The following is a 12,127-nucleotide window of genomic DNA, read 5'->3' as shown; positions in this document are numbered from 1 at the left end:
GACATCCCCGCTAAAAGTTCGCATGCAACAGGTCTCGGATAAGTGAATGGGCATAACAGGTGGCACAAATGTACTGTAGTAGTAGTACTTCAATAATAAAGAAACTGCATACAAATAACTGCATGTCCTTCTTGCTCTAGTCAAGTGTCCCTCAAATGTTCCACAAGGATGATCTGATTGATGTAATACTTAATTTTTTTTATTTCACCTTTATTTAACCAGGTAGGCTAGTTGAGAACAAGTTCTCATTTGCAACTGCGACCTGGCCAAGGTAAAGCATAGCAGTGTGAACAGACAACACAGAGTTACACATGAAGTAAACAATTAACAAGTCAATAACACAGTAGGGAAAAAAAGGGGAGTCTATATACATTGTGTGCAAAAGGCATGAGGTAGGCGAATAATTACAATTTTGCAGATTAACACTGGAGTGATAAATGATCAGATGGTAATGTACAGGTAGAGATATTGGTGTGCAAAAGAGCAGAAAAGTAAATAAATAAAAACAGTATGGGGATGAGGTAGGTGAAAATGGGTGGGCTATTTGCCGATAGACTATGTACAGCTGCAGCGATCGGTTAGCTGCTCAGATAGCAGATGTTTGAAGTTGGTGAGGGAGATAAGTCTCCAACTTCAGCGATTTTTGCAATTCGTTCCAGTCACAGGCAGCAGAGAACTGGAACGAAAGGCGGCCAAATGAGATGTTGGCTTTAGGGATGATCAGTGAGATACACCTGCTGGAGCGCGTGCTACGGATGGGTGTTGCCATCGTGACCAGTGAACTGAGACAAGGCGGAGCTTTACCTAGCATGGACTTGTAGATGACCTGGAGCCAGTGGTTCTGGCGACGAATATGTAGCGAGGGCCAGCCGACTAGAGCATACAAGTCGCAGTGGTGGGTGGTATAAGGTGCTTTAGTGACAAAACGGATGGCACTGTGATAAACTGCATCCAGTTTGCTGAGTAGAGTGTTGGAAGCAATTTTGTAGATGACATCGCCGAAGTCGAGGATCGGTAGGATAGTCAGTTTTACTAGGGTAAGTTTGGCGGCGTGAGTGAAGGAGGCTTTGTTGCGGAATAGAAAGCAGACTCTTGATTTGATTTTCGATTGGAGATGTTTGATATGAGTCTGGAAGGAGAGTTTACAGTCTAGCCAGACACCTAGGTACTTATAGATGTCCACACATGATCACATGATCACTGTGTGCAAAAGAGCCATCAGGGTTGAGAGAACAAGAGACACCAAGATTATTTAATGTGATTCACATCAGCTTTATTAGATCTTATGCTTGTTACAAGCAAATTGTGATTGTACAACTCTAATCCAGATATGATGGAAATGGATGGACCAAGGTAAAAAATAAACATATACATAACTTATTACAAGCTTCACAGCATCAACCTGAGAAATGCTTTTATTGTCCATATGATTAAGTTATTTGATCAACTGCCAAAACAAATTACTTGTTTAGTAGTATTGTGTGTGTGTGTGTTCAGCGTTGATGGGGTTGTTAGTCTCCCTCTCAGGACATCCCTGTGGAGGAAAAAAAATAGAAAATAAAAGTTACATTAGGGAAAATTTGACATTTTGTAGTTTTTACTTGATCGATTTAGTGAAGTCATTGAGATGGACAGATACAGGAGAGGGAGTATGTGTGGTAGCAGCACTACCACTAGACCAGCACAACATTAGGGAAACATTTTTTTTACCAGCAACGCCCTCACTGGAAATGGGAGGGGAGGGCAGTCCTTACAGTGAAATCAAGTGTGAGCACCTGGCATGAGCTCCTACACATTTCATGAATGTATTGCATACATTTGTAGTTAAATATCTTGGGGACCAAGAATATTGAGTGCAACCCCGTAACTATTATGAACATATGACGAAATACATTAAAGTGGAACTGGCAGCCGTTTTAACTACTTTGCAGATATGAAACAAGCAATCATAGCAGTCAAATATAACATTTCCAGTTTAGGTTTAAAAAATAGGTTATATTTAACTCAATTCCATGACATAGAGAAAGCATTGTTGGCAGAATAGGTGGATGCAGTTCAATTCACGGTTAATATAATTCACCAATACATTTCTTGTTAGTCCAACAAATACTGCTATCAGATTATAAATCACAGCTGGCCTGGTACATTGTTTGCTTCCTCCAGCCATTAGGGATGCACGGTTTCAGTTTTTAAACTCAATAGTTTGGACAAAAACTGACAAATGTAACTAAGGCTGGGAATGTTAGAATGAAACTAGCAAGTGCAATGTTCACAAATCAGTCATAACGTGGCTAATTGGCTAGCTTATTTATTTATTTATTTATGCCGCCATTTATTTACCAAGCTAAAAACACTGAGCCTAACGTTATCTGGCTAGCTGCTAGGAGGATGTTATGTCATTGGACAACTTTTTACCCAACATATCATTTTTCTGTGGCTACAGCTAGAAATGCAGGTCTCATTTGGTTAGCTAGCATGACATGAATCACTTGCTAGCTAGCTATGCTAAACTTGGAACGACTGTAAATCCACAGTTACCATATCTCTTAGTTGTCAATCAAATGTATTTGGCATTGATCAAATGGGCAAGTTCCCATTCAGTTGTCAAAACATGGGTTGGGACAAGCATACATTAGCAGGCATGCTGCAGGAGAGCGAGGAGGCTACTATTCCCCATCGTTTATCATTGGAATTTTTGACAGCCAACTACAAGCTGATAAAGTTTGAGAGGGTTTTTCTTCTGTTCCCTCATCTCACTCTGACTAACAGTTGTTGATCTTGTTGTGCATAGGCAATGGAGGGAGAGCGAGCCTACCTTTTCATGGTTGTTTGATCAATAGGACTGTACATTTCCCAAATGTAAGAGGGCTCCTGTGGTATTTACATATTTGCAGAAATCCATTCAGGTGTATTTACTAGCTTTTGGCGAATGCTTTCTAATGATCTAAAGTCACGCTGTTGCTACTGCTTGTAAACACAGTCTAGTGTGGCAAATGGCTTATTTGTATATAGGCCTATTGTAGCTCTGATTGGCTATGACACACCAGTCTGTGTAGAGTCCAGTCCTGGGCAATATTTTTTTTATTCGGTTTTATTTAGTGCAATGTCTATTAATTGGCCAAACGCACAGCCACTTTCACACACATGCCTTACTCCGTCATTCCCTAACATTCTATGAATGTGTGAACATGACTCAAGTGCTCGCTTGTCAAAACAATCTAATGTATATGAACAGATTTGAATAAGATTTCATGTTGCTAAAACTCTGTCAGTTCCCCTTTAAAAAGTGGGCCTAGCTACATTGTGTGGGGCTTTCAACAAATCTGCTCAGTTGACTCAAGAGTCAGACTTAATTGAATGAACAGCAGACACCTACAGAACACCATCCAGGAACCAGACTGAAGAACACTAGCTGCCATAAAACCTAATCTTAATCCTATTCCAAAAGGTGACACCAGGGAAGGCAAGGGATAGGCAACAAGTCAACTGATAACATCTAATGTATGCATACAAGTCATGATACAACTATTTAACATTTTCAGGGACACAAAGCACCCTCTTTAACACATATTTCCAGTAACAGGTAAGATTGTATTCACACATACACTTAAACTCACCATTGGACAACTTGCAGTGCTTGAGCACCTCGCTGAAGCCTTCACAGAGTTGCAGGTCACTCTGGGTCTGAGCACACTCGATAAACTGCTTGAACTCGTAGGAGCAGGTTCCCTGCTCTGCAGCAGGCTCCTGCTGGAACATGGACTGGGGCTGATACTGTGCTGGCTGGTACATGGGAGGTGGCTGTTGGTACTGCTGGGGCTGCTCCTGAGAAACATAAAGCATTTGAGGTTAGTGTTGATTTTATTCTTAACTGTTTAGATGCCCATTCTTTAAGGACTGGCACAGGGTATAATCCTCCATGGTTTATCCTCTATGTCTCGCTCATACTCTCATCACTACCATTACTAACTAGGCTACATGACACAAAGCCACTTCAATATCATGGCCCAGTCACTCACTGTGATTAAGCAGTGATCACCTACCTGGTAGGTGACATCAGGCTTGGCAGCCTCCTGGCTTCCCCCGCCTCCACCCATTCCTCCAGTCATTGCGTGGCCGATCATGTGCCCTGCGGCTGAGCCAACGGCTACCCCAGCGGCTGTGGTGGCCATCTGCGCAAACATGCCTGGCTGCCAGGGAGCAGCAGTGGCTGGGGCAGCCATGGTGGACGGAGGGGCACGGGCAGGCACTGGAGCGTAGGGTAGTGGGGGTGCAGCCCTGGCCATGGGAGGTGGCGGTGGGGCTACCCTGGTTTGAGAGAGAGAGAGAGATGAGCAATCAAGTGTCAATTCAATCATGCTCACTGAAGAACTTGAATTGGGTCCATTAGCAGCATCGATTTCAGTAAATTACTCTCGGCCAATTCAGTAACATATAATTAGGGTAGTGTAAAGATTAACCCACCAGATTCAGTACATTTAGTTCCTTAATTAATTATTAGTTTCACCTTTCACTTAACATCATTAGCAGGTGTCTAGCAAACTAGCTAGCTACATAACTAGATAACAAATAACGTTAACTATCATAACTTTGAAATAGATACCGTTTATCACGTATTAAAATACAGACTGGGCAACACAGGGAAAGGATGCAAGCCTTGCGAGCAAGTAATAGCAGGCAGCTTGCTTGATGCTAAGTTAGCTAGCTGACAATGCGTTATTAATATCATTATTTTTCCTATTTGCATACCTGGCTGGAGTGGCCATTCTTGACGTCCGGCTTCTGCTTCCTCTTGGCATTTTCAATTGTTAAAGCTAGTGAAATATAACAAGAAAATTCCTTCGTGTTTGAAGAAACGACTCAGTACAGTAGCTAATGTTTGTGTGTCTAATCGACCTTCGTAGGAATAAAAAAGACTGTTGTTCCATAACTAACTACCGTGTCACATATTTTGTGCGTGTAACTTCCGGTGAGATGACGACTCGCTTTGAATATTTTGAAATCTGTTGTCATATGTAACGTTTTATAATCATGACTCCATGCCAAAAAACGTTACGGTATGTAAAGCTAGTTAAGTATCCTCTGATATACACTACATGACCAAAAGTATGCTCGTCGAACATCTAATTCCAAAATCGGGGGCATTAATATGGAGTTGGTCACCCATTTGCTGCTATAACAGCCTCTGCTTTTATAGGACGTTTTTTCATTAGCTGTTGGAACATTGCTGCAGGGACTTGCTTCCATTCAGCCACAAGAGCATTAGTGAGGTCGGCACTGATCTCCACAAACCATTTCTGTATGGACCTCGCTTTGTGCTGTTGCCACAAAGTTGGAAGCACAGAATTGTCTAGAATGTAAATTGTATGCTGTAGTGTTAAGATTTCCCTTCACTGGAACTAAGGAGCAGGAACCTTGAAAAACAGCCCCAGACCATTATTCCTCGTCCACCAAATGTTACAGTTGGCACTGCATTCGGGCATGTAGAGTTCTTCTGACATCTGTCAAACCCAGATTCATCCTTTGGACTGCCAGATGGTGAAGCATGATTCATCACTCCAGAGAACGTGTTTCCACTGCTCCAGAGTCCAATGGCGGCTAACTTTACACCACTCCAGTAGACATTTGGCATTGTGCATGGTGAGCTTAGGCTTGTGTGCAGCTGCTTGGTCATGGAAACCCATTTCATGAAGGTCTTGACGAACAGTTCTTGTGTTGATGTTGCTTCCAGAGGCGGTTTGGAACTCGGTAGTGAGTGTTGCAACCAAGGACAGACGATTTTTACGAGCTTCAGTACTCAACGGTCTTGTTCTGTGAGCTTGTGTGGCCTAACACTTCGCGGCTGAGCCGTTGTTGTTCCTAGACGTTTCCACTTCACAGTAACAGCACTTACAGTTGACCAGGGTAGGAATTTGACAAACTGACTGGAAAGGTGGCATCCTATGACGGTGCCATGTTGAACGCCACTGAGCTCTTCAGTAAGGCCATTCTACTATCAATGTTTGTCTATGGAGGTCGCATGGCTGTGTGCTCGATTTTATACACCTGTCATCAATGGGTATGGCTGAAATAGCCAAATCCACTAAATTGAAGGGGCGTCCACATACTTTTGTATATGTAGTGTATGTTTTGTTTGTTTTAGCATATCAAGTTTTCGAGTGCTAAAAAAATCTACACTCCAGTGCCCAGTGAAGTAATGGAAATGTTTTTATCTTTTTCCACTAGATGTTCCCCTTGGACTTTGAAATTCAGTGTCTGTAAGTGTGAAACGCATTCAAGATTTTTTGGGGGGGAGGTAACAGTGCATTTGTATTTTCAATGTCATTAACTTGAAATGGAAGAAGTAGTAGTTTGCATATTAAAATCTGTATACCTCTGAAGGGCTTTTGTTTGAAAGTGGAATGAATTAATTCTACCCTACATAGGACAAGATTTGTTTTTGTCAATTAAATAAAACATTGCACCCTAATGGTGGTGGAGGAGTTGGTGGTGGAGCAACCTGGACGTAACATAGTAAATGAAAATCAGATGGACTGAAATTAGTATGATATGTTACGTTTCGTATGGTATGTACAGTGGGGCAAAAAAGTATTTAGTAAGCCACCAATTGTGCAAGTTCTCCCACTTAAAAAGATGAGAGAGGCCTGTAATTTTCATCATAGGTACACTTCAACTATGACAGACAAAATGAGGAAAAAAATCCAGAAAATCACATTGTAGGATTTTTAATGAATTTATTTGCAAATTATGGTGGAAAATAAGTATTTGGTCACCTACAAACAAGCAAGATTTCTGGCTCTCACAGACCTGTAACTTCTTCTTTAAGAGGCTCCTCTGTCCTCCACTCGTTACCTGTATTAATGGAACCTGTTTGAACTTGTTATCAGTATAAATACACCTGTCCACAACCTCAAACAGTCACACTCCAAACTCCACTATGGCCAAGACCAAAGAGCTGTCAAAGGACACCAGAAACAGAATTGTAGACCTGCAACAGGCTGGGAAGACTGAATCTGCAATAGGTAAGCAGCTTGGTTTGAAGAAATCAACTGTGGGAGCAATTATTAGGAAATGGAAGACATACAAGACCACTGATAATTTCCCTCGATCTGGGGCTCCACGCAAGATCTCACCCTGTGGGGTCAAAATGATCACAAGAACGGTGAGCAAAAATCCCAGAACCACACAGGGGACCTAGTGAATGACCTGCAGAGAGCTGGGACCAAAGGGGGGACCAAAGTAACAAAGCCTACCATCAGTAACACACTACGCCGCCAGGGACTCAAATCCTGCAGTGCCAGACGTGTCCCCCTGCTTAAGCCAGTACATGTCCAGGCCCGTCTGAAGTTTGCTAGAGAGCATTTGGATAATCCAGAAGAAGATTGGGAGATTGTCATATGGTCAGATGAAACCAAAATATAACTTTTTGGTAAAAACTCAACTCGTCGTGTTTGGAGGACAAAGAATGCTGAGTTGCATCCAAAGAACACCATACCTACTGTGAAGCATGTTTTTCTGCAAAGGGACCAGGACGACTGATCCGTGTAAAGGAAAGAATGAATGGGGCCATGTATTGTGAGATTTTGAGTGAAAACCTCCTTCCATCAGTAAGGGCATTGAAGATGAAACGTGGCTGGGTCTTTCAGCATGACAATGATCCCGAACACACCGCCCGGGCAACGAAGGAGGTGTTTCGTAAGAAGCATTTCAAGGTCCTGGAGTGGCCTAGCCAGTCTCCAGATCTCAAACCCATAGAAAATCTTTGGAGGGAGTTGAAAGTCCATGTTGCACAGCAACAGCCCCAAAACATCACTGCTCTAGAGGAGATCTGCATGGAGTAATGGGCCACAATACCAGCAACAGTGTGTGAAAACCTCGTGAAGACTTACAGAAAACATTTTACCTCTGTCATTGCCAACAAAGGGTATATAACAAAGTATTGAGATAAACTTTTGTTATTGACCAAATACTTATTTTCCACCATAATTTGCAAATAAATTCATTAAAAATCCTACAATGTGATTTTCTGGATTTTTTTTCTCTCTCTCATTTTGTCTGTCATAGTTGAAGTGTACCTATGATGAAAATTACAGGCCTCTGTCATCTTTTTAAGTGGGAGAACTTGCACAATTGGTGGCTGACTAAATACTTTTTTGCCCCACTGTATCTTGGTGCCAGCCTCTGACTGTGGTGGTATGTAAACAGCTACAAAGAATATAGATGAGAACTCTCTTGGTAGGTAATGTGGTCTGCAGCTTATCATGAGAAACTCTACCTCAGGCGAGCAATGGCTTGAGACTTCTTAGATATCGTGCACCAGCTGTTGTTTACAGAAATACATAGACCGCCAGCTGTATGTTGATATTGTCGTCGTTCAGCCACGACTCTGTGAAGCATAAGATGTTACAGTTTTTAATGTCTCGTTGGTAGTTTAATCTTCCCAATAACTCATTACATTATAGTGCAATAACATTTTATTGTCCAAATATTGCATGTTTGCGAGCAGAATTGGGGGAGTGGAGGTTTATTCAATCGCTGCCTACTCCTCAGAAGACAGCCCGCCCTCCAGCCTCTCTTTCTCCGCCGCCTCTTCACTTCGATCACTGGCGTCGGGGCCTGTTCCGGAGGGAGTCGTATATCCTCCGTCTTTGGCTCGTCAGAGTTGTGAAAGAAGAAAAAGGATTCTGCTAGTCCGTGGTGAGTAATCTCAGTCTTGATGTCTAGAAGTTATTTTCGGTCATAAGAGACGGTCGCGGCAACATTATGTAAAAAAATAAGTTGCAAACAACGCAGATAAACGAACAAAAAAAACACAATAGTTTGGGGGCAAGTAAAACGTCTGCCTTCTGCCCTGGCGCCATTTCTCCTAACCCGGACAACGCTGGGCAAATTGTGCGCCTCCTCATGGGTCTCCCAATCACAGCCAGCTGTGACACGGACTGGGTCTGTAGTGACGCTTCAAGCGATGCAGTGCCTTAGACTGATGCGCCACACGAGAGGCCCTGCAAATTGATTTTAACAAACAATTGGTCCCCCAAAAAATGCGTCCCTCCGTTGAATTTGAAAATTCTGATGTGGCCCTCAAGCCAAAAAGTTTGCCCACCTGTTATATATTAACAACCACGCTAAGAATACTTGTCCATGAAAAGCAGATTATTTTGTAGGAATCTTATCAATATCAGTTACAAAGTAACATCAAATTAAAGCAACCAAAACAGGAGAAGATATAATAAGGGATGAATTTCCAAATTGAAGTTGGAATCTTTAAGAAATGTTCAGCCCAATTTATCTTAAAAGTACTATTCAAAAACTGAGACCACCATATTCATATGTGTTCATAATGACAGATTTCCTAATATAATGTGTACGGTTTTTCCAGATGAAGTTGAAAAGCATCTGGTCAACCGCTTTACCTATTTTGTTGCTAAGATGTAGGGACTGGGCTGCATAAGTACGTCTGGAGACACCTTCAGCTTTACAAAGCAATACTTGACCTTTCTGATAAGGCCCTCTGCAAACAATGGCACTGCGTTCATCCACCTCTGGCCTGCTTTTTCCCTACCACAAAAAGGAAGAAATTTATTGAGCCTCTTTCCTGTTGATCCTTAGATATGGTAATCCCAAAGTATGTTACTTATCCTCTATATGCAATATTCCAGTTATCACACAGTCTTTAAGACACCAAAACCCCACCTTTTAAAAGGAAAAATATTTACCTGAACTGCTCTATGATAGGATGTTGGCATCATCTAAAGATAATCCTTCTCCCTTAAAAGATGATAGATGTCACTAGATTTTATATAGCTGGATTTCAAAACTTGTATGAAGTTTGGTTGGAAGCAGGAAGAAGTAAGGCGAAATTCATTCTGTTATGTTCTGTTAATGACTGATGTCCCCTTTAAGGATCCTGACGAAAGTGGACAGAATCCCTCTGCAACCAATGGTTCACACCCATAGTTCCTATTGTGAAGAAAAAGGTCTGTTAAATTTATTGAGCCTCTTTCCAATGTTGCATTGACCAATACCCCCTACCACGTCTGGATGACATCTTTGCTCCACTAGCTGGTGGAAACACTTCAGTAAAATCACACAGAAACAGAGCTTACCTGCAGCACTTATTGAAGAGAGTTCCAAACAGTACCTGACAATAAACACACACAAAGGTCTATACAGGTATAACCGCCTGGTTTTTGGCATTGCATCAGCCCCAGCCATTTGGCAACGAACTATTGACCAGATTTTGCAAGGAATCCCTGAACCCAGTGTATCCTGGATGACATGATCATAACAGGACGCACCGACAAAGAGCACCTGGCTAACCTGGAAGAGGTCCTGAAAAGACTGAAAGAGTATGGTCTACAGGCAAACTTAAAGAAGTGTGAGTTCTTCAAAGACAAGATTGTCTTCTGTGGATATGAGATTGACTGCAATGGATTGCACAAAACACAGGACAAAATCGAGGCAGTGGTACAGGCACCACGACCACAAAATATCACAGAAGTGAGATCTTTCACGGGACTGATCAATTACTACAGAAGATTCCTCCCAAACCTTTCAGCAGTACTCCAGCCTCTAAATCAGCTCCTGGAAAAGAATAGGACATGGCGGTGGACAGAGCAGTGTGAAAATGCATTTCTGGAGGCAAAACGGCTCATAACATCTGAACAGGTCCTGATGCATTACGACCCTGAAATGCCAGTGAAGTTGGCTTGTGATGCGTCCCCTTATGGATTAGGGGCAGTCCTTTCACACACACTGAAAGATGGGTCAGAGAGGCCAGTTGCATTGCGTCACGAACATTGAATGATGCAGAGAAAAACTACTCACAAATCGACAAAGAAGCACTGGCACTAGTGTGGGGGCGTCAAGAAATTCCACGCATACCTATATGGCAAGCGTTTCACACTGGTTACAGATCACCAGCCGTTGCTTTCCATTTTCAGTCCAAAGAAATGCATTCCGGCAATGACAGCAGCCAGGTTACAGCGATATGCCCTGTTCCTTGCCAGTCATATGTATGAATTGAGTTTAAGCCGTCATCCCTCCACACAAATGCAGATGGATTATCCAGACTGCCGTGTACAAGAGAAAGACAAAGGAGGGTGGATGCAGTGGACATGTTCCATACCGCTCAGCTTGAGGCACTACCAGTCACAAGCACAGTTATCAAACAGGAGACAAGGAAAGATGTGACCTTGTCAAAAGTGTACACCTACACCATGTCAGGATGGCCAGCTACTGGCAGAAAGGAGCTGACTCCGTATTTCCAGCGGAGAAACGAAATTACAACGTACCAAGGATGTTTGATGTGGGGAATGAGAGTCATGATACCCCAGAAATGCCAACATCTAGTCTTGCAGCAACTACATGAAGGTCATGTTGGAATTGTCAAAATGAATTCGCGAGGAGCCACTTCTGGTGGCCAGGTCTGGACCAACAGATAGAAAATATGGCAAAGAACTGTAGTGGATGTTTGAAACCCTTCACATGCCTGCTCCTGTCCCAGTCCACCCATGGAATGGCCCGCAGAGCCATGGCAGAGAATTCATGTGGACTACGCTGGTCCCTTTGAAAAGCACATGTTTCTGGTTATAGTTGATGCCCATTCCAAATGGCCAGAGGTGTTTTGCACTGACTCCTCCACCTCAGCTCAGACGATAGAGTGTCTCAGAACAACGTTTGCACGCTTCGGTTTGCCACTGCAGCTGGTAAGTGACAACGCGCAAGCTTTTGTAAGTGACGAGTTTACAAGATTCATGTCAGTAAATGGAATCAAACACTCAACCTCAGCTCCGTACCACCCTGCCACCAATGGGCTGGCAGAACGCTTTGTGCAAACCCTAAAGCAAGGGTGCAGCAAAACGAGACGAAGGGACTTTGCAAACAAAACTGGCCAAGTTCCTGGCCTCCTACCGAAACACCCCACATGCCACGACAAATGAAAGCCCAGCCGCACTGATGTTCGGGAGGCCTCTCCGCACACAGCTGACATCATGAAGCCAAACAGGCGTAATGAAGTGCTGAACAAACAAGCCAAGATGCTCTCCCGGTGGCCGGGAGCGCCATCTCCAAACAGGACAGGAAGTGATGGTTACAGAAGAGGAGGGAAATGGACAAGAGGGACCGT

General features: G+C 43.0%; 1 protein-coding gene across 1 annotated transcript; it reads right to left on the bottom strand.

Annotated features, from left to right (window-relative positions):
- Window positions 1-1,248: 1,248 nt before the first annotated feature.
- On the bottom strand, window positions 1,249-4,988 carry LOC115137616 (coiled-coil-helix-coiled-coil-helix domain-containing protein 2-like). Its single transcript, XM_065024471.1, has 4 exons — window positions 4,750-4,988; window positions 4,044-4,308; window positions 3,618-3,825; window positions 1,249-1,534 (listed from the first exon to the last, which is right to left on the bottom strand). The coding sequence occupies exons 1-4, from the start codon at window positions 4,797-4,799 to the stop codon at window positions 1,524-1,526; spliced, it is 534 nt and encodes a 177-aa protein (XP_064880543.1). The 5' UTR covers window positions 4,800-4,988; the 3' UTR covers window positions 1,249-1,523.
- Between the last annotated feature and the right edge of the window lie 7,139 nt (window positions 4,989-12,127).

This window comes from Oncorhynchus nerka, linkage group LG11 (assembly GCF_034236695.1).
Source record: "Oncorhynchus nerka isolate Pitt River linkage group LG11, Oner_Uvic_2.0, whole genome shotgun sequence".
NCBI lineage: Eukaryota > Metazoa > Chordata > Actinopteri > Salmoniformes > Salmonidae > Oncorhynchus > Oncorhynchus nerka.
Note: the sequence above shows the minus strand (reverse complement) of the source record. Positions and strands in the feature narration are given on the sequence as shown.